Source organism: Ixodes scapularis, unplaced genomic scaffold (genome assembly GCF_016920785.2).
Source record: "Ixodes scapularis isolate PalLabHiFi unplaced genomic scaffold, ASM1692078v2 PGA_scaffold9__187_contigs__length_104089568, whole genome shotgun sequence".
Classification (NCBI taxonomy): domain Eukaryota; kingdom Metazoa; phylum Arthropoda; class Arachnida; order Ixodida; family Ixodidae; genus Ixodes; species Ixodes scapularis.
The window spans coordinates 32,995,960-33,019,807 of record NW_024609884.1 but is presented as its reverse complement, the minus strand read 5'-3'; the positions used below and the strand labels follow the sequence as shown (position 1 = coordinate 33,019,807).

Sequence of the window (23,848 nt, the reverse complement as noted above, 5' to 3'; positions counted from 1 at the left end):
CAGACTTTTTTTTAGAGTGTATACATTCTGTGTGGGCGGAGCGTCGGCTTTTGTGGGCGAAGCTTCTCCTGTATATTTTTTGTTAACACATTATATAGGGGGTTCGGTGGCGGAAGTGTGTTAACGCACCACATGCTCGGAGCGCGTGGAGCAAAGGCTCGCTCTGCAAAACCCAGGGATCCTGGGTTCAATTCGCAAAGTTCGTCTGCTCCTTGCACAGAGGTTGCGATGATGGTAGAACGCCGAGTTCTTATTGGCTAATTAAAAAAAAATATAGTGGGTAGACCTCTAGGCGTCTATGTGGTCTCCCCATTATTGAAACTTTCAATCAAAGCCAATCAGAGCCCGGCGACGTTCTGACGTCACCGCAATTCCTGCGCTAGAAGCAGACTACTTGCTATAGAACAACACGCGTCCCTGACGTCACGCAGCTGCGGTGGCACTGTCGACGGCACTGCGCATGCGCAGAAGCTTCAGTTCACTCGAATTCGGTTTCTGCGCATGCGCAGTGCTCACACCTGGTGTGGGCAAACGCGGGCTGGTTTGTGAACGGCGTGTCGGTCTATAGACCTTTTCACCCTCCGCCGCATGGGCGCTGCCATCTTGGAATCACGTGACGCGGCCGCCATTAGGTTGCTTCAACTTGTTGCTCCGCTCTCCGGTCCGCGCCATGGCGGATGCGCTGAATTCGTGTTTTTCGTCGCGCTTCACCGCGTCTCTTGCCTTACTCCGTAAAGTGTCGTCCGATACTTAAACTTACCATGCAATTGCATTACATCATTGTGCGCGCAACTTCTGTAGTTAATTTTGTAACACGTTTTGAATACTTTTTTTACCGTCGGCGTGCCGGATGCGTGTGAAAAGGCTTTATAGGAACAGGAATCAGCATTAACACTTGCGCAGATTGACTACATATGACTTGAAAAGAGCCTCGAGGGTTCAAATACCAATAACTTACGAGAACTGAGGTTTGGTTACTAATAAGGGCGGAACATTTGCAATAGGAAGCCCAATGTTATTATATATATGAGTGCGCGTTGGTGCCAAGGGAGGACACAAAAACACTTAGCGTAATTAGCCACGTGTTGTTCTTGAAAGCATGGTGTTTTGTAGTTACAACAGATCGAAAACAGTTTTTTTTTTTAATTTCACTAGGAAAGTTGTGGACAAGACGCGGGAACAAACGTTTCGTTTGAATTACTTTTATGCTATAAATAATGGTACCTTAACATTAGGCAACTTGTTTGTTCGCAATATCACACCTATATCTGTTTTACGTTCTTAATCGCGTGTGTGATATAAGCATTCGCTTTATCAGTATACTATGAATTCCACGGAATAGTATATTGTGCTTTAGTCCCATGTCCATAGTCTTTCAGTTGCTTAAGTCATTTTTCAATATAACCATGCAGTTTGAATTAATTTATTTCAACACAAATATTTGGACTCCCCACGTAAGAAACTGTCACAGACAACTTGATAGTGCCTATGAGTCACAAAATGTGACGCTGAAAAGAATCCTTCTGCATAAAAATCACCTGAGTGCAGCCGGTTGTCGACGGCAAATAGGAGTTACTTTCAGTAGCTGGTGACGTCAAAATGTGCAAAGCGCATCGTTTCAAATCAGTGAACAGCTTTCTACACAGGTCCATTGGGCGGCGCCTGGCGTTCGACTTCAGCCAAACTTATCGGAGATCATTTCTTTTGCGCTCTTCAATTCATTCGGCAAATTTTATGGAACATGAATATCAGACTTTATTTTAAGACTGTCATTCACTTCTCTCACCATTCTAATACCTTGAGAACGTCATAAGCAAACAAATAATTTATTTCATAAGGCCAATATTTTGAAATGCTGTTAATGAGTACTTTAGTTAAAGAAATTTTCTAGTCAGCCTACGCTGGTCTATCAAAATATTTCTCGAGCGCTTAATTCCTTTAAATGAAACAGGCCGAGACAATATTACTTTCTTTATATTATCTACGTGATTATATGAAACTTTTCTAGTCATTATAAAAGACGTTTCCAGTCTCGAAGTTGGAAAAGGTTGGTGTAGGGAAACCAAACATCGAGCAGTAAACTCGTCAGTTCATCTGTTTTTGGTGATTCATCAGATTGTTAATCTTGTTGTCGACCTGATTTTTCACTAAGCACTGATGCAATATAGTCTGTTGCAATATAAGATGATCAGTTCAATATCTGACTCGAACGCGAGCTAACTACCTTCCGTGCCGCTCGGTGCACGCACAGCCAAGGCGCGGCTGCAGGCAAAGAGCGCACGCTGCAGGCAGAGCTTGTCCTGCTCTTTATCTTTTTTTCTTCTGAAGATTAGTGTCCGCGGGTACGGCCGTGGACAATGGTGCTCCTCCCTGTGCATCAGCGCAGACGTTTCATCGCCGAACCTGGCCGAAGTTAACGATGGACGGAATCAGACGCTCATAGTGTTCGTAAAAAAAGATCGCAATTTAGGCTCGAAACCCCTTCGTGGCTTGCCAAGTGGCTCAACAATATTGTTTCATTCGCTGTGTGCTACAAGAAAAAAAATTATATCGCAAAATTATTCGAAAGTAACATGAAACAGCATCACACCCGCGTGCACGTTGAAACCGAAACTGACCAAATTGAAGCAACCTAATGGCGGCGAGTGCGCCAGCGCCCTCTACCCGCCGGTCCGGCAACTACTGAAATGAAAAGGTCTATAAGACCATATTATCCTCCTCCGCATGGGCGCTGCCATCTTGGAATCACGTGACGCGTCAGCCATTAGGTTGCTTCAACTTGCTGCTCCGCTCTCCCCTCCGCGCCTTGGCGGATGCGTTGTATTCGTGTTTTTCGTCGCGTTTCACCGCGCTTTCTTGCCTTACTTCGGAAACTGTAGTTCGATACGTCTACTCGACGACTCCTGAGGTTTGTTTACTAATGGTGGCGGAACATTCTCAGTAAGAAGCTCGTATATTTATATCGCGCATTTAGGTTCGCAAGGCGTTAAGAATAGTCAACACAAGGAGACTATCTGTATCTCCTGAAAGTATCGTTCTTTGTATTCATAATATATCGAACACAGTTTCTTTTGGTTATGTGAGGAAACTTGCGGAGGAGATGGACAACGAACGTTTAACTTGAATTTTATCTGAGGCTAAAAGTAAAGGTACGCCAACGTCAAGCGATTTGTTTGTTCATAATATCACGCCTACATGTGTATGAGGTTCTCAATCTCTTTCTTTGCGACGTAGACATTCGGTTGGTCTGTTTACTTATGAAGTTTAAAAAATTGTATACCATGCTCGCTCCCATTTCGACAGTCAATTAAATGATTTATTGTTTACATTTAGGTAACCAATGCCCTCCACTTAACTTACTTAACACAAAGGTTGGGACCTCCCGCGTAAGAAACTGCCACATACACTTAACAGAAGCGAGTTTTAGAATAGCGTGCACGAAAAAATAACGTCGTTTCTATTTGCAAATACAAAACGCGGTTTGGGTTCGGCGCATGTGCAATAATGACAACGCTTTTTTTTTCCTTACGTTGTTTTGTCTTTTGCCAGTATCTAAAATCCGCAATAATTGAGCCCCCCCCCCCCCCCCTTTTCCAAAAAAAAAAAAAAAAAAAGATAAGAGCCATCTGCATAACAGCTATTTGACTGCAGGATTGTCGATGGCGAATAGAAGTTTACTTTTTGTGGCTGGCTCCGCCGAAATTTATAAAGCGAATTTGTTCTAAGAAATAAATATTTGTTCACACAGGTCCGTGAAGTGGTGCCTAGAGCTAGAATTCAGCCAAACTTTCCGAGGTATTTGTCCTCCTGCGCCCTTTAATTTTATTTGTCCAATTTTACGGAAGACAAATGCCAGATTTACTTTGACGGGCCTGTCACTTATATCATATCCTGAGTAAGCAAATGTTCATATAAAAAATGTATTTCCTAGGGCAAATATCGCGAAATGCTGCTTATGAGTACTTTAGCAGGATTGATAATTTAAGAAATTCCCTACAAAGCCTGTCAAAACATGCTCGAACACTAAATTAAAAAAGAGGCCGAGACAATATTATTTGCTTATATCAATTATCTGCGTCATTACACGATACGTTTTTATTCTGCGAAGTTCACTAAAGTTTGGGTGCCCACGAAAACCAAACAGTGAGTTGTAAACTCGCGAGTTCATCTGTTCTGGCCGATTCAGAACATTGCTAATCAAGCTGTCGATATGCTTCCCTCTTCACATTCACATGTTACTCTGGTATTCATGTTACAAGGCGCAAAAACACGGACACAAGAGAGAAAGAGACAAACAGACGCCTGTTTGTCTCTTTCTCTCTTGTGTCCGTGTTTTTGCGCCTTGTAACATGAATACCAACGTTTACCAACTAGCCCAACTACAAGTTCTTCTACATGTTACTCTCTTCATTAGTTTGTTTTTCTGGAAACTGGTGTCATCGGGTACGGCCATACACGATGGTAATCTTCCTTGTACATCAGTCATGCGTTTCGCAACCGACGATAATCAGATACATCGATGGGGTTGCTTAAAAAACCCACAATTTAAGCTAGAATACAACTCGTAGTCATCAAAGTGCCTCAATACTACTGCTTCATTAATTTTGTGCTACCAGGAAAATAATCGTACCACAAAATTAAGCAAAAACAACGTAAAAAAGCATCATAGCCGCGTTCACGTTGAAAACGAAACCAACCAAATTGAAGCAACCTAATGGCGCCGAGTGCGTCAGCGCCCTCTGTCCGCCGGTGAGGCAACTACTAAAATGAAAAGGTCTATAGAGCCGCACTAGTTCCTATCAAAATGGCTGTCATCTGGATGGTCGTCAGAGAACAGCAGTACAAGGTTGGGACTGCGACGCGTGAGTGATTCTCATTTTGTGAAATACGAGCGATATAAGAGCCTTACTTCCACGCCAGGAAGGTGTAAGCAAGCATCTTATTCGGAAGCCGATGTCCCAGAAGCTAGAGAGCACGATTCTCACGCCGCGGTACTACAATCGCTGAAAGTTGCGAATCCCCACCCCTGTCCGTTTCGATCTGGATAAACATTCTACCGGCTTGCGGTCGGTAATGACTACTGCGTGGTTCACGTTAAAGACACAGCACAATTATTATTAATATTATTGCCTTAGCATATTAGTACCCACATGAAAGGGGAAAGCTGACGGCGTACATCCAACACCTCCTAGAAATAAAGCCGTAGCGCTCCGAGTGGGTACGTCACAATGTCGGAGGAAGGAAGGCCGTGGCGCAACTACGTCAAAAAATTTCGGCTGTCGACGCCTATCGACGTGAAAAAAAAATTTTTTTTTTCTTCTCGGGCGGCGCGGTGATGTTCGTGCGCGTTTATCCGACATTAATACACGTTTTAAAAGCTCAGTCTTGTACAATGTATTATACATATAATATAAACGATACACAACGCGTTACCAAGGTTGAAAGTACCAAATTTATATTTATGACTATCCCCGTAACCGCAGGATACGCGCAGTCCCGCAGCTCCCCACACTTTCCAAATGAACCGGCTCAGCGAGTTTCCGATGCGACATCTTCTTTCCTCGTACGGGCTCCGATTCTGGTAAATTTACGTTGTGTGTGAGCTGCTGACTGTCTGGAAAGGAACGCTGAGACATTTCAGAAGGGAAAGGAACCGAAAAAAAATCCAGTCATCGCCACAGGGAGGGAGCGCACACGAGCAAGAGATGGGTCGGCAATGTTAAGCCTCTCGTCCCACACTGCTGGTGCTGCTCTCGTGTGTGTGTGTGTGTGTGTGGTCGTTTTTTTCTTTTTTTGTCGTCACCGCAATCTCGGGTAGCTCTTTTTTTTTTTTTTTTTTTGCTTGATACCACGGCATTTACGTGGATTCGCGAAACAAGTCCTGCTACGGTTTGAGTGACAACTAGTGTGGCAACTAGTCAACGATGACACTGGCCGATGACCTCTCTCTCTCTCGACAAAGAGAGACTTCTAGAAGTTCGTGTTGAAATGTTTTTGTGATGGATCGTGTGGGACGTATGGATACGATTGACAGGTGAGAAACACCTTATTTACGGGCTTTCTTGGTCATAAGTGTTGCACTCGATTTTTTTTTTTTTTTTTTAATCTCATGATAGAATGGCTTTTTGTTCTTTGGCGTTATCCGTTTGCTATTGCGTCGACATTTGTAAATATGCGTGGTAATATTCTAGTTTTTACTGGAAGGTAAATAACAAGTTTGTATGATTATTGAAAGTGCGTTGTTTGTACTTATGTGCTTATTTATACTAATGTTATTTTGTTGCCTTTACCGCGTTTATAATAGAATCTTAACTGTATTAAGGTCATAGTATTATTGTATACAAAATAGGTTATATTTTGTTCTTAGGCAGCTCGAGCCCATAGGGAGAAGTAAATTAGTTGAATGTAAATAGTAAGTTTAGTACCCCTGCCACACGGAAAAGTTGAAATATTTTGATTAAATAAATGATACCGGATTTAATCAGATCTCTGTTTTGAGTGATTATATGAGCGTCGCAAGCTGATTTGTCGGCCCCATATTGTCATTCGATCGAAATGACATTAATTTTAATTCAATGACTGCACGCGATAACATCGCTTACATGATCGTAAGTGACACTTGTCTAGCCAATCCGCGTTGGCTACATCTACCTGATTTTAACTGATCTGTATTGCTGTGTCCAATCACTGCGTGTCTCGCCTTTTTGTCGAAACATTTCTGTATAAAATATGTATTCCCACAGCAATAATTGCGTGACTCGATATTTTTACTTAAAACAATCACATTTTTCTATAGACGTCTACGCATACCGCGTGCCATTTCGCATCGATTATTTAGCGGTGTAATGTTTTGCCCGTGTAATAAAGTGTTTCTTAGACCCGTTGCAATGTGCAGCTTTCATTTTAGCTAATAAGACACGCGTATGTGACGAAAAGCGATTTACGACGGTCGATCCACGCGTGTTAATTGCCTTGGCTTCGACGCGCGCCCCCGATGGCCTTCCTTTGCGACGTCACGAGAAGAGCGCTACTGCCTTATTTTTAGGAAGTGTTGGTCCATCTAGGACACAACAGTGGAAAGGGAAGCGCGCCGCGTAGAGAGGAGGAGAGCAGTGAAGGACAAAGGCGAGAGGGAGGCGACGTCACGAGGTGGAAGCCAATCCGCGCGAGGATGCTGGGCCAAGTCTGAACCTGCAAGTGTGCGGATCGCGTATTCCCTGGATTGTGCTACAATATGGGGTGTGAACCAAGTACTAGCGTAGCATGGCCCTTGGGAAACGCCACACACGTCCCCCTTTCAGAAACGCTACCACTGACCTCGTAACGAAGCCAAAATAGGCAGCAACGCATAGTGTAAGCAAGAGAAAAACCAGCTGAGAAAGTCAAAACAGAAAAGTGAAGGGGTCAGCGTTAGCATTTCCCAAAGGGGTACGGGTGTGGTGCTTCCCAAGGGTCACGCCTAACACATTCCCTAAGGATCCATCAATAGATCTTCCCATACTCCGTTCCACCTTCAGTCCGAGCGCAGTGGACACCACGAGTTATCCTAGCCGATCCAGCGCCGGGACAAAATCACGTGACCTACCGGTTGGGCAGAGCGACACAGGGAGCTCAAGGTCACATGACACTCTCTCAACGCTGGATTGGCTGGAATGGCTGTTAGCGTCCGCTGCGCTCGGACTGAAGGTGAAACAGAGTATAGGGTGCCTTCATGTGCGCTTTGCTTAGGGTGGAGACATCTGGCCATTTTGTCCCACATATGCGATGCTATTCACGTGGACGTCATGGCCGAGTCCGTTGCAGCTGAGCGCAGCTGACGCTGAGCTTACTTCCATAATAAAGTAGCTTTTCATGCCATAAAAATGGTCGTTCTTGGCAGATGGCACGTGCAATTTCATTCTCAGAAACATATATACACTGTAAAAAAAGCCCGTGCTTACACTTTCCCACACAACAATCGGAGAGCCAATCACCGCAACTTGTGGAGGCAGCTCAGCGAAGGACGATGCCGAAACATATGTTTAGACCAAAAAACGCAGTCTGAGTTGTGACATTAGGCAATGCAAGCGTGACGTTTTGCACTGCTTCATGTCACAACTCAGAATGCGCTTTTTGGTCTAAACATATGTTTCGGCATTGTCATTCGCTGAGCTGCCTCCGTAAGTTGCGGTGATTTGCTCTCCGATTGTTGTGCCGGAAAGTACAAGCACGGGCTCTTTTTAGAGTGTACAGTATATAATACTATATATAAAGTTTCAGATCGCCAAACCTTGTATATATATTCCCTACACGACCTTGCTGATTTGCATGAACGCGCGCACTTAGGCAGCTTGTACAGTTCGGTTGCATAAAGCAGTGGGTTGGAAGAACTAGGACACAGACGCATCCGCGCGCACCATTTTTGGGGCGAGCAACGCGCTGTTTCTCCCTCGCTTCTAAAAAAAAAAAAAGAACATTGATTAAGAAACAAAAAGAAGAAAACCCGTAAGTATATGATTTCACCACACACGCACGATGTCGTTATTACGCGTCTTGTCTAAAGAGCACCCTGCTTTTCTGGTTGTGATAGTTTTCAACGTGAAGCTCTGTACACTAGCTGCGGTGCTTTGAATGGTCAAGAAGTTCTGTTATAGTCTACAGAACAGATTGATTGAGAGACAGAGAGAGAGAAAGAGAGCGACAACCTTCAAGGCTTTTTGAGACTTAAAGAAACAAACGAAAATAATGATATCTGGAAGTCGCGCTGGAAGGCTGTGCGGTTTGGAAAAAGTTTTTTTGGCGTTACTTTGTTGCCCGTATAGGCACGAGTTATAGTTGATGCCGTATTCCCAGGAGCGCGAGAAGAGCGGAGCGCCTCGAGATCACTATAGGTCTCCACGTAATGTTCGCAAATGACATTACAGCATGGGAAAACCACCCCCTACGAGCGATTTCTACACAGCAAGATAGTAAATCACGTACCAAACGCGCGAACACCGCAGATGGCAGTGAACAGACAGTGTCCACTTCGTTCACTCTTCTTTTGGGCTCGAGTGAAAAGTGTCGCCGAGATTAGAAGTTTGCATCTTCAGATTGTACCTCGCAGGGTTGACTTTGCTGCAGTACGCTTCGTCTTGCTACATAAGCATTTTTTTTTTTTTTTTTACAGTGTGGTACGTACTATTATTTGTGGCAGGGGTCTCGAAACCTTTTGGCTAAGGGGCCGGACTAGGGATCTATCGCAGTCTCTAGAGCTGGAAAAAAGTAATTCTAAATGAGGAAAACCTAAACAATCCCATGGTAAGCATTTTAACACAAAAATTATTGTTAGAGTAAGTGTTCAAAACAGCACCCTAAGGAGAAGTAATGTGCACTTTAATACCTCAATATAAAATTTAATATTTAGCTAACTATGACCTCACAGAAACATTGTGACCAAGAAAATTCACCAGGCATAAATCAAAGCGCATGGTAAATTTGGCACATTCGCCCAGTGCAAAATACTAATGAGAATGATAAAGTTAATGCTGACAATATGCAATAGTTGTGACGAAGGACACGAAGCGCAATGTACATGAGAACGAAAATAAGTTTCAACATAGTTGCAGAGACGTGGAGTGGAGCAGGGTGGGGATGGCAATGTCCAATTAATATTATGGCGAGAGGACCCGCGTTACATTGCCGTTTCTGTCGTTTCTGGTATCTCCGTTTGCGATTTTGGAGCGCTTTGCAGCGCCGTTTCTTTACGTGCACTTTATTTTGTGCCGGTAGCAGCAGCCAGCTGGTCTGCTGGAAGCGGGCCGCGGGCCGGGTCGGGGTTTGGAGACCCCTGATCGATGGGACTGTCGCAGAATGTGTCACTGCGCTAGAACGTGGCACGAAGTGTAATTTTTCCCTGGATCTTGTCGAAGAATTTTCATTCGTCTTGGTTCTTTCAAATCTTACGCGTTCCTATGCACCAAACGGACGTATCTGATATTTTGCGAGCAGTGCGATACTATTAGCACGGACAGGCCATATCGCTAATATTTTTCATTCTTCTTTCACAGCACGGAGGTTCCGACAAAGAATGCCAGTACAGTGTAATGTGCTGCTGGTGGAAAATCAACGTATAAATGGCGAAATTTTATGGAAAAAGAAAAACACGCCTTTGTCGTGTTTACATTGCATTTGTCGCACAGCGTACGTTTCTGGTATCAGTGTAGAACATTCGTTACATACACCGCCTACAGAGCGCCACACATCCAGCATTAGCAAACAATCGCCGCCGGGTCTTATTTTAATATAATAAAAAGGAAAAGCTTTCAATACAACTGCAAGTGTAGTTGCACACGCAGTCGTGCAAATAAAGCACCAGCTACGGACAATGGCATAGCCGGGGGGGATCGAAACTTATGAAGCGTCAGCGGCCCGACCCGACCCACTCTGAAAAAAATTCCTGGATGCGCTACTAACTACGGACATGCGCTCCAGCGGCTCTATAAAAATAGTTATTTTAACACGCAAACACTTTTTTTTTTAAACACATAGCTGTTTCAGAAGTCCGAACGACAAGATCATTTGGGTGGTCGCGCGCGCGCCACTGCTTTTGAAATAAGTCGCACATGGCGTTCAGCGGACTCCATATTACAGCCCCGGGTACCCTGTCCAGTCCCCTGGTTCCAGAGTTTTCAGACCAAATACAACTTTAATAGAGATCTCTTGTTCTCTCTGCTCTACCACGCAGCGGAGGGAAATTAATCGCGTGTGAGCAAACGTCGGATGTTTTTGTTCCCTATATTGTGAACATCATCTCAACCATTCTCGTGATTAAATACGGGTGGGTGGAGAGAGCCCGCGAGTATGCAGACTTTCAGAACGACGCGGTTGCAGCTTGTCGTGCGGACAACAGCTGTACACTCTCGTAGCTCTCCGGTTGCATGACACGTGCAGCTGGCCGGCTCCGCCTGTCTTTGACACTCCATATACGTGTGTTTTTTTGTTGTTTGTTTTTTCGCTTGCATCTGTCTTTTCCACGATAAGCGTAAAGTAGACCGTTGCGAACTCTAGCAACTAATCAGGCGCAAGGGGGCGTGCCACGTGCCCTATGCGCTCTGCGTGTCGCTGTGCCCGGTCTCAGGGTGAAGTTGCGTGCGTTCTTTGCGCTTGAATGACTCGGTTGGTTCGTAGCATTCCCGACGGTCCACTTATTTTTTGAAAAAAAAAAAAAAACTATATTAAAGGCACTTCCGTGTGCCATTTTTAATATTTTCTCATTTTGTTCATTTTGTTTGTTATGCGCCGCTGCTCGCATTCAGAATTCCATAACACATGTGAAGCCGTAACAAACAAACAAAAAGAAATTCTGCTTTTTTCTTCTTTTTTTTTTTGGGGGGGGGGGGGGGGGGGGAGGGGTTGTATGATCAGAATACTAAGAAATGGCTTACGTGCTGGTGTGCTTATAAACTTTGTAGAAATAAAGAAATGAAAAATATGACCTAAATATTGTTGTTTTCTTTTACAGCATTTTATAAGTTCATCTATAGCTCCTACACGGCTATTGGCCAGAATATATCCACGGGGATATGGTACTTCAGCTTCCCAGGTCTCAATTTTAGTTGGCATTACCAGATACGTGCAGCGCCCCACATATTTATTCATTACTGTATTCACGTTTACCGACTTTGAAGTCACGAGCTTGAACATTAGAACCTGCGACTGCCGAAAGCTGATGTTTAGCTGCGATTCATCCGATGTACGAGTTTCTATAGTTGCAATTCCATGATGCGAACTTTTGCCATTCTAACTGTTAGACTTTACAGACCGGGAAAGAGGGGGGGGGGGGGGTGCATCATGCATGTGCGCTGTAGATCCTTCATGGGATGAATAACGAATAAGCTTGAGAAAGGAACAAAAACAAACTTTTAACGCTTGATGACACTCTTAATGTTTATTACCACACTCTATTTTTTTATTCGTATGCAGCCAAAGCGAGCAAAAGAACGCTTCATGGGCGTTGAAGACATTGAAGAAGCATCAATCGGTTGGGCGGACCCGAAGCGTCGGTGATTATCGGTTGAGTGCATTATACACAGCGTCTAGGACTCTAGCTGGACCCTACGTTTCGATAGTGTTTATGAACATAGGAAATCAAACAGTGCTGAAATTAATGTATACAGGCGCGCCACGGATGGTTGAAACGAGTATGTTTAGCACAGTGGCGTCACTCAGGTCAGCGGCACCCAAAGCACTCCTTGTTTGTTTTTCTTCCCCCGATTTTCTCTCAATTTTAGGTGGGCCATCTCTCGGTATATTACGGTATAATAATTTACCTGCTCTGAATCTAAATCAGCAATAATTTAAAAACGCATTGCATATTTAAGATGAGCACCAAAAGAAGCACTCAGTTGGTAAACTGCATTGAAATCAGACAATAAACAAGTAAACAGAAAAAAAAGCTCTTCCACGCACATATAGACTCGCGACAAGGACTTCATTTATGACAGATTTAGTGGCACAATATTAGTGGCACAAAGAAAGAACGTTAGCAGCTGCAAAAGTCGCCTTTTTTTAGATATATGGATGTGACGCCCTATGCAAGATATGCATATACATCGCATCAAATAAAATTCCAACGTACGAGCAAAAAAATATAATTACAACATCGCTGCGAACGTTGTTGTCGAAATGCGACAGCATTTTGCACCGTCTTGTACCACGTAAACGTTTCTTTATTAAAACAGCTGGGGACATTCTAGAAATATATATTTTCTGCCGACGTCCATAAAGTATTCTATCACATTTCAAACCAATTCGTATAACTTTTCTGATCTGTCTACTTCCCGCGGACGGGCCTCCCACGACCAACCAATTGCGACCTTGTCATAGCATTGTCATTACTGCCACACGGCAACTCAAATGGCATTTTGGCGTTAAGGTCATTTTCGTGAACCTGAGTTCCCGCAACTCCTTTACGGCTGCTAAAGGCACACTCTCGTCGGCAGCGGTCTATACTAGAAAAGCGAATTGAAATAAAAATCGTACCGATATTTAAAATCGATGCTTCTGCATTTTTATTACTGAGAAAGACCGTGTTTCACGTATATGCTGTACAGACTTCACTCTACTCGCGGCCCCAGTTATCTAGTAGGCCTCGTCGTCGCGCTGCTCGCCTGCTTGCATCGTCCGCTTCGGCACTTTGGTTTTCCTCCTCTCGATTTTCCTTACAACCATAGTTATTCCATCCTTTAATAGTGTATTACTAACTGTACTGTATATATTTAACATTGTTTTGTACATATATATATCTGTATCTCTCTCGCGTCGTGTGATATGTCGAACGGCAGAGGAGCGTCTACGAGTATATATAGGGGTCGCTGCGCTTCCGTTGGAGCGTTCAGGCTACCTGGGCGCTGATACGACTTTGGGAGAATCGGCTGGAGGACCTCCGACGGGTGCGATGAAATTCAAGCGCGAGCACGATGCCGAACCGAACAGGGAAAAAGCGTAGCAGAAGCACGGAAGGAAGCGGGAGCACTGAGCACGAGCGGGAGGTGCTCAGGGTTGCCGCTATTTGCAAAAAAGAAAAAAAAGAAAAAAGAAAAACATTTAGCTTGGACTTAAAATGGACTTTGTTGTAACCACTCGACTGAACTCGTCATTTTGTCTTTTTTATTATTTTGCTTGTTCAAGAAAAACTTAAAAACAATTCATTTATATCGCCAAAATATTGTTTTTCTGGCGTGAACGTGGGTTATGCGTATGAATGAGCTACGGGACTTCAATCCCTGTAAACGTCGTCTAAATGACATTTACTTGCGCTGTCTGGCACGGCAGAACTTAAAGGTCATTTAAAAATCCTAAAGGCCTTTGTGGCGTAAAGGTCCTTTTAGGTGCCCATCTGACAGAGGTATTACTTACTATGCGCATATAAACATAGTATGTATATACGTATACATAACAAAGTCCCTGGTAACTGTATTTGTCCTTCAGAAGCTAATATACATTATCACATTCGTTAGGCGCATTAGCCCCTGTATGCATAATTGAAGTAGGTATATGTATAAAAGAGGATGCGTGCCGCCTGCCTCGCTGGTTACAAACCGAACGACGAACACGACAGTGCGGAGGGTTCGTTCAAAAATGCTATCGTATTAAAAAAAAATAATAATAATAAGTAGATCACCTTAACAACCGGCTTTTCGGACGCAGTCCACTAATTAAGTTGAAACGTTAGAATGGACTCGTGAGTCCTATTCGTGCGGAGTGCTACATCGTCAAGAAGACGGGCCACAAGAAATAGTCCGCGCGAACGTCGGAAGTGCTCATTTGTACGCTGCTCATTTCCGTATTGTTCTTCACGGGGGCGGAAAAGGGACGCGGAACGCGTGATTGTTTGCCTTCCCCCCTCGCGCACGAAATGGCACGTTTGCCAACAGCGACAACACATTTAGCCGAGGTCGAGGAAGTCTGAGTCACGGTGTGACGCTCGAAGCGCTATGCGGCTCCGTGGCGTATTCGCTGCCGTCACTGGTGCGACACCGTTCGTTCCGTCATCGCTGATAGCCGGATTCAATGGTCGCCGCGGTTGACTCAGGGCTGTTTCCCGTGGAGCGAGGTTTGATACGCCGGCGGGGCTGCGACCACGCCTCACAGAGTTATGGCGTGTTTACACTTGCGAATCCGCGGGCGGATCCGCGCCGGCAGTGAGTGGATTTTGGAGCCGGGTGACGAAATCCGCTGTTCGCTGGCGGAAAATCTGCATTGGTCCGGGACTCATATCCAGATTGCCAGCGAATTCGCAAGTGCAAAGGCACAATTACCTGGGATTGCCATATAATATTTCCTACCATCGTCGGAGCTGCGAAAGAGCGATGATGATAATACGGCGCCATCACACGCGTGGTTTTGCGATAAATCGCGAACGCCCGTGGCTAAAACAGCCCCAGCACCCCGTCACGGGGCTGTCGACCTCTAAAACTGAAGGCCCCATGCCAACATTAATATGTTGGCACCGTACCGGCGACTCTCGAGGATAACAGGCGAATATGGGTGTGCGCTTTATTCGCATCAAATAGTGTCCCTAGCTTCTGCAGGTCAGTATCGCACGAGAAGGTCCGGTTTGTCGACGCACAACGGACGCGTGAATGACGTGGCATTATTCGATTGGAAGTACTGCGTGCGTGCACATCTTACGATGACAAGAAATGACACAAATAGGCTAAGTAATTAACGGACACTACTGCCGTGTACATAGGGGTTACATCCATTGTATCCATTCTTCTAAGTACTTATCTTTGCCAAAGTTGGACGCAGAAATTAACAAAAAAAAATTTAATACTCGATTCCTGTATTTCTGCCCTAGGAACATTAGAAGTGTCGAAAGCCGACGGTGGTGTTTACCCGGCTTTCTTCTATTTTTATCTCTCCTATCGCGGAGCTCGAAGCCCCGACAAGGCGAGAGCGCAAACAATTGTCGATCGACCTGCCGGTGTGGAAACCTCCTCTGGAATGGATTGGTAGTTTGCAAGGCAACCCGCCAATATCGATTTTTTTTTTTTTTTTTTTGCAGGAGTGCACTTTGTTTGGCTGATATATCTTCAGAGATCGTAGGATATGTGCAAAAGTCCTCACTTAATTGGTACCGCCGTTCGGTTGTGCTAACGCGGGTGACGAAGTGCATTCGTTCTAGTGTTTTATCCTAATTTTTTTTTTGACGACTGTATTTATGGCAGAAGCAAAACCGCTTCTCTGCAAAAACAACGTAAGCTCGAGTGTAGCGTTCAGTGGCATTAGCTCCCCTTCGACCGTTGCTGCTTTATAACATATTTAGAGGCTCCGCACTTCGATTAAGCATTTACTCCTTACGAGCTACGTGCGCGTTAAAAGAAAGCATAAAAAATGTAAACAAAAAAAAATTAAGAATTATCATTTTTTATTTTGAGATCAGAAGCTTGCTAAACTTTAGCACAATCTTAAAACATTGAATTTTACATAATTTACTTCTCAATAGAAATAAGGAATAAAAACATAAACTTTATGTCGTATGAAAGGAAATGACATGTGCTGTGCGTGACTTTATTTTGATAGTGATACTCTAAAAACTCTACTCGTAAAATAAACAGTATTTTTGAGCAAAAATTGTCCCCAGAAGCATGTTCAGGAATTTTGTAAAGGCTTCTAGACTATAAATACTAAACATACACTTAAATGTTATCTTACTTAATTATTCATAAATCACTATAAAACGTATTGGGGGTCTGTCGCTGATAGCTTGGGATCGTTTACGGTATGAGAATAAAGTCACAGACGACACTCGGTCAAAACCTCAGCGTCCTTCCCCGCTCTTTTAGAATTTTATTTATTGAAAACTAAACAGGTCTGACGCGCGGTATATACGCCGCGACGTATAGAGATTTGAAGAAAATTAATACGAATATACCCCACTGCCTGTATCCAAATTAAACGGCTTTTGCTGGGGTGCCCAAGCGAGGTGCAGCAAGCACGAATAAATATTTCATGGGTTCAAAATATCCACTTCAATGTAATTTTTCAGATTTCATTTTTTTTTTATCAATATGTGACAATTTTGGTGGTGGCGTCGCTAGGGTCAGCGGCACCCAGTGCAGTGGCCGCTGACCCTAGTGATCTTTGCGCGTGGACATGGCCACATGGCGAAGAGATGGACTTATGAGTTGTCGAACGAGGGGGTATAGCTCCACCGCCTTAAGGTCCGTACACTCTCTTGCAACCAAGTACGACCGAGAGAGACGAGACCGGTTTTTAAGCCTTTTGCGACTTCTTAGGACCAGATGCGATGCAGCGGAGCTGGTTCTGAGATCGCAAGATGCTTAAAAACCGGTCTGGTCTCTCTGGGTCTTACTCAGTCGCAAGAGTGTGAACGGGCCTTTATCAGTTTAGGGTGAAAATGTCATCTGATGGTTCTTTCATTCTTGACGGATAACTGAGAACGGGACCGATGGATGATAAAAGCACGATTGTGTCTCGACAAAAGTTGGTGAGTACGAATTCAGTGCAAGCGAAATCTCAATAATAATTTGTTCCGTAAACAAATTTGCAACTTTTTTTCTTTTTTCTTTAATGAGAAGGTAGAAAACGCACACGCGCGCACACATGCACACGCACACTTGATTTCCTTATTTGTGGGGAGGCATGTCCAACCGTGCTCTGGCGCCACTGCCTGAAACCGTACAAGATGTTCTCCAAGGAGCCGTTGACTACCCTATTCACAAACAGAATCCGGCACCACGTCACCGAGCGGTATTTACGCGTCTCGAGTGATATCACTTGGCGGCAGTGTGACGTCAAAGTCAGGGTAGGCATCGGGGGCAGCCAGCCGACGTTCCTTCGCGCGAGCCGTCGAGGTCCGCCCACCCGCCCGTGGCTCGGTCCTCCTTCGGGCATCACCTTGACAGTCGCCGAGTCATCCGGAACGGCAAGAACCTTCCCGCGGGGGCTTCGTCTCGAAACTTTTCTGTAGGCCACGCCGAGGGAAAGTGGAAGGCACACCTTGACTGCCTTGGCACGAGGGGTGTGCGCTGGACGGGAGGGGAGGAGAGATAGCAACCAGTTTTTTTTTTCTTTGCGCGCGTTGTGCCATCACGCGGGTGCACGCTTTCTTGGCTAGTCGGGGAGATTACGGGCTCCTTCCGCCGTTGCACGTGGCTCTCGTTTCCTTTTTTTTTTTTTTATTGATATTAGTTTTTTTGTGTTTTGGTACTTGGAGCGCGTGCTAAAGCTCGCGAGCCGCCACCAAGGTTGAAATTGAAATAGTCGCGGGAGGATTTTTACGTGGACTGGGTCTCGAGGACGTGCATGTCATACGCGACGGAACATCCCTACAACATTCGAAAGCAAGGGGAGGTATTTTACGCCGCATTGTGCTTCGCTTCGGCAGCTTTCGGTTCTACTCAACCCATACCACCCACGCTCACGCCGCTCCGGTATTGTTGTCTTCAATAAGAGGTATCATTTTGAGCCACAAGCAAAACTATAGGGCTGTTTAGGTGCACCGGAAAAGTACAATAAATAAAAAAAAAAAAAAGTCGGTGACAGGTTTAAGTTAAGAGTTTAGGGAAACTCCTCCCACCTCTTTCCACTTTAGCACAACGAACGCTACAGAGGAACTGACCTCCTCTCCAGCATTCGCTCTGCTAAAGTGGAAAGAGCTGGCGATTTTGAGGAATGCAAACGACGACTGCTCTTCGACTCGCCGTTGAAGAGATCAGCTTCTGTCGTGATCACCTGAGTGGATACACATCACTGGAATGGCGACATGCATTGAATCTCGAATCCGGAGAAGGACCCAGTCCCATTCGCATCAAACGTCTGGGAGACAGTAGGCTTCCCAATGCGGTACAGTTCTGCGGTCCGAGGATGTCGATCGTTTGGTGGTCACCCAAACACCTCGCGAGTGATCCTGGTGCTGAGGCCGTAGCAGAAATCAGCTGCTTGCTTTTACGATACGTTGTTTTAGTACTGCCCCTTTCTCTCCGTTATAAATGTGACGTGTGGGCAATCCTTATTGTCTCGTCTCGTGCAATAAATGCTGTCTCTTATCACCGTCTGGGTGTAGGTTCTTTATCGAATTCCAATGCTAATAAAGCGTGATATCAGTTTTTTTTTTCCTGTTATCCACGAACAATGCAATCAACCCACAGCATTCACAGTAAACAAAATTTCCACCCCCTCAGAGCAATTTTCCCCCTTCTTTTTCTTACGTGTTGTTTTTAGGTCCGGTAAAAACAGAGGTATCAGTTATTCTTTACAGTATTTTTGTACAAACATCTGAAATATTATATATATATATATATATATATATAGAGAGAGAGAGAGAGAGATAGAGATAGATAGATAGATAGATATAGTTGAGCAAATGAGCAAATCATAAATGTTTGTTTGGGAGAGCATTCCAGCTGCTCTACGTCTGGTTCGGTCCCCGCATAGAGTTAGAACCGCCACAGCTGCTCAGTTCACGTCAGCGGATCATGTCAGTCGGGGCGGACCCCCCTCAAAGAAACCAAAAACGAAAAAAAAAAACAAAAAAAAAACGCAACTTTATTGAGGGAAAGAAGGGTGACTAGATATGAAACATGGCTCTAAAATACCCAGACACACACATGCATAAGAAAACATACTGCGTCCGTTGGCGAGTGTTCATCATATAACTTGTTTTCCGAGCACCAACTTACGCATAAGGTTGCGATCCGGACAGGACGGTGATGTGCTCTGTCGAATGATACTAACGAAACCAGCGACGATCGTCAAGTCTGTAAGCACGGCCTACTTCAGGTCGACTTCAGCGGCTCTTCGATGTCAACTTAGCTTTACACCGTAAAAAAAGAAGAAAAAGACAAAAAAAATATATGTGTTGCTCATTTGTGGTGTGATACCACCTTTCTTTTGCCTCCAAATAAGTACCATGGGTGTGGGGGAAGAGGGGGGAGGGAAAAGGGGGAGGGGAGGACAGCCAAGAAAGGATTCACCTTCATCTTAGCGAAAAGTTGAGCAAGACACGACCCCCCTCCTGTGATCTCCGGAATTCCTGCGCTCAAGCAGCTCACATCACCCCTTAAAAACACGACAGCAACTTTTTTTTCTTATTTTATTTTTGCAACGGCGGCCATGAGCAGAAAGAAATCGAGGGCGCGGGCGCGAGGAGCGCAAGCGAGGCCGCGCTGCCGCGCCGCGCGCGGACGCGAAAGACCGAAAGACCAATTTTACCGCTGCGCGCGGTAAGACGGCGAGAGAGGATATAGTCCCTCTAAACGCTGACGTATTCGCCGATAAATTACCGTTGAAGTCCTTTATCTCCTGGCGCTGCATGTTTCAGAAGAATACGTCTTGATAAAAGGGAACTCAACTGCATGACATCACCTCGTCGACAGAGTTAAAACAACACCCATTGCTGGGCCCCTCACTGACGCTGTGACGCCGCGGCGGAGGAAGAACGCTCGTTTTGCCATTTTAGTTGGGGATTCGCTTTGGTCGGCCGCAGGTCTGCGTAGTTGTGCTGTTTCGTTCCTCCCAAGTTGGATTTTTGTCCCACAAAGACACAGCCATGGTGCAAGGATGCGGAATGTCGTGTATCAAGAACCTACTTTTCATATTTAACTTTTTCTTTGCCGTAAGTATTGATTTTCTCTATTTGCCTTTTCCGCCCCGAGCGTCCCAGCTTCCTCTTGTAGCGCTTTGTTCGCAGCAGACGACGGTTTCCACAACTTTTTTTTTTTTCACATGTGTTCTTTTCAAACTGTTAGGCGGTATTCATGCACGCTAACAGCGTCGTCAGGAATTCGAATGACCTTAACGTCTGTTGATGTGGCGTCGCGTGACTTTTTCGGAAGCAACGCCTCTTGGCTCGTTCATCTGTTGCCTACAATAATCAACTCGACTGGGCGTCGGTCGAAGTGTCAACGGGGACTACTTGTTCACGACGACACGGGCGTCCTGGAAGTATATTAAGTAAACTAGCGCCTCCTCAAACGAGCCGAATGGTATCAAAGTAAATAGATGTTTTTTTCATTTTTTTTTTCATTTTATATATTTCACGTGTGTGCACAGTTGGCTGTACTGTGACATTGCGCAAGTTTTCAATGTCTCAAGACGTTGTTTGGTCTTTCAAACGCGCGTGCCAGCAGTGCATTTCGTGCACATCTGGGTCTGAAGGAGCTCTTGAGGAGGCTTGGTAAATTTTTAGCAATGGTTGCCGAGTGGAGGCAGCTTTGTGAAGACCTCAACGAGGCTGCTTTTACTTTTGGCTCGCAACATATTTATCGGTACGTTGATAACAAATTTGTCGGCGCATTACATCCTCGTGAACAGTAGAGGGGTTGCACGTGGCGTTGTTTTCACTATGCTGATCTCTGGTCATAATATTTTGAACAAATGCCATGCAATGGAGCAGTGCTTGGACAAGGAGACTTTGGTGCATACCAACATCTGCTGCCACTCGTTGGTAGCACTTGCATAGTGAATTTGTATGTCACTGCATAAAACACTCGATCAGATTAGTTTCAATACCTCGACAAAAGCTTGGTATGTTCATTTATTGACATTGTGTCATCTGAGGTCCAAAGAAGTCTGTCTATATGTGAACTTTACTATTTTGATAAAACATTGTAGTCTTAATGTGAAGACCCCCCCCCCCCCCCCCCACACACACACACACACACACACACAGCAAGTACAATGGTTTGTTTTTATTTATAACCACACCCACACAGCCATTGCTACGTTTATTATGGGACATATATTTGTGACAGCATGAGGAAGGCCTTTCTCTTTCTTTTCATTCACCAAGGGGCATGCTGCACGAGTCTTTGCATGTCCTGGCAGTTGCAGCAGTAACTGTTATAAAGCAAAAATTTAAAACAAATGGCACTTTGCATGTGCATTCATAATGTCTTATGTTGGCCATTAGAATCTTGCATGCTGATAAGGCAAATGCAGACTACGACATACTGTAGTCCTGACCTGCCCACAGATGTGCGCCTTGTAGAACAGCCTGCGGCCGCTGCGCTTCGTCACGCTATGACTTGTGGCGCTACATAACTTTAGTTTTGTTTCCTAGAATACCTGCATAATAATCGAAGGTGCACGAAGCGCAGCAGCGTTATCTGGTCCTGACCGGCTCTCCTTGCGGCATCTCGTCAGTCGGTGTGTTCGTGACAGATTGAGATCATCACTAGAGTCACCGGCTGGCAGCGCAGTGGCTGTTTACGGGTGATCTTAGAATGCGCCTTATTTCGATGATGGCATGAGAGCAGTCGGAGCTAAAAGACTTCCTTGTGCTTCCATGCCTGAGAAACATGCTCTTTCGACCCAAGCAAACATGAAAGTGATGTGTCCTGCTGCAGTGGTACTATACTGCAGCCTGCTGGCGCCACGCTACGGTAGGTGTTCCCGAGGAATGGATATTGCTAGCCGTGCGGTGATGTCCATTCCGCAGAAAAGCTTTCGCCGAGCGCCCCCAGTGGCAGAGCGAGACACTTCATTAACGACAGCGTCTTCCATTGGGAGTCATTCTGTGGGCAGGTCGGGATTACAGTAGGTCATAAGATAGATTTCTAGGTAGATTTCAACCACATTGAAGCTTGGGGGTCCGCTAAAGTTTCCATTCGCGCAGCAGGCAGAAGCCCGGTGATGCAAAAACGCCGATGTTAAGAATATCATACCTGTCTTCGCATCGCCAGCCTTGCTACTACTGCACGAGTGGGAACTTTAGCACACCCTCGCGCCTCGCACATGCTTTGTCTCCCTAAAATTGACCGATTTAGGAGTGTTTAAATGACGCTCAGCAAGTTTCTAATTGTAGCGACATGTTTATTTTCATGAATTAAAAACTTGGATAGGAAATTTTAGTGAATTATTTGGCTAATTGGAATGTTTTTGCAATCAGTGACGTTAGCCATAACTAACAATTTGTTCCCAAAACATTGTTTTTTAACAACCCATTGTGAGGATTTTTTTTTAAAGGTTTGTTAAAACACCTCAAAAACTGTGTTTTTATTTTTTTTTAACTTAAAAAAGAAAAAAAGCTTTTATTAGTGTTTTTTTTTTTTCCCTGGGGCTAAGTTGGGGATGAAGAGCGCCCATGACGTCTATCCCTTTGTAAGGCACTGGCTGCGCAAATACGTGTCCGCATCATGGGTGACGTGATCAGTGCATTACAAGCACAGAGTGGAGGAATCGCCGTCTTGGGTGCTTTTTGCCAGGTTAGTTTCTGTTTGAGGCCATGTACAAAGATGGCCTTTCCTTGCCCTGTAGCACCCACTTCACTTTTTTTTAATAAAATTTCACGTCGTGACTACACTGCAATGTAGTGAAGCGCTATATTATGCGCAAAAAAACTGAAGTATAAACAGTTAATTTAAACATTTGAGTTCAGCTAACAATCAATTTTGCTTCTTTTAGTGGCCCCCATGACCACCAACTTAGCCCCAGGGTTAAAGAAACCCTAATGCTACTTCCTTTTTTTTTTTTTTTTCCTGGCCCCATTAAAAGAGAGGAACACCCTGTACCACTTAAAAAAAGCTGCCACGGCAACTTTTACCATGTGCACAATTCCTGCACTATCTTAGATTTTTCGTTATTTGTTTGGGGTTGTATTTCTCGAACGGATGTTCCAGTGAAGGCATCCATGGATGGATGGATGGATGAATACGGCTGAGCCCTTTGGATCGGGCGGTAGCTTACGCCACCTAGCCATTTTGTTTTACCATTTAAGCTTAGAATATTTAAATGTGAAATCTATATTCACTCCGCAGTGCAAAGAAAGTGAGGCTATGAAACCCCCTTGCCATCAGTGAATAAGTAAATACCTAGTTTTCTCTCGATTTCTGCCACCATTCACTTAATCTTTGCTTGGTAATCTCTACAGTCTTGAAATCCACTCTCCCTTCGCTGTCTCTAAAACCCAATGACTTTATTAAATCTATGTTGTCTTCGGTAGGCATAGGGTGAAGCCCTTTACAGTAGAGTATCAAGTGCTCAGCCGTCTCGTCCTCCTCTCCACAAGCAGTGCACACTGTATCAATTTCCTGGTACTTCACTCTGTATGTTCTGGTTCGCAGAACACCCGTTCTTGCCTCAAACAGCAATGAGCTTCCCCTAGAATTGTCATAAATGCTTTCTTTGGCAATAACTCTTTTGTTTAATCTATAGCTTTCCAGAGCCGTCTTTGTCTGCATTCCCTCTAGCCACCGATCTCTTTCTGTGGCCTTAACTTTCTTCTTAACTGAGACTTGCTCTTCCGTATCTTCGCTATAGCCCAAAAACTTTCCTCTTAATTTCCTAGTGCGCTGTCTCCACTTGGTGTCTACACTCCTCATGTATAAATAGCTGAAAACCTTTCGTGCCCATTGCTCCC

At 44.7% G+C, this 23,848-nt stretch overlaps 1 protein-coding gene across 1 annotated transcript in view; it reads left to right on the top strand.

The window, feature by feature from the left end:
* The first annotated feature begins 19,437 nt into the window (after nt 1-19,437).
* Nucleotides 19,438-23,848, top strand: part of LOC8051626 (CD63 antigen) — a 32,596-nt gene continuing 28,185 nt past the window's right edge. The window contains exon 1 of the mRNA XM_029988233.4: nt 19,438-20,104. Coding sequence (XP_029844093.1) covers nt 20,039-20,104 — 66 coding nt within the window. The 5' untranslated portion in view covers nt 19,438-20,038. The remainder of the gene's footprint in view (nt 20,105-23,848) is intronic.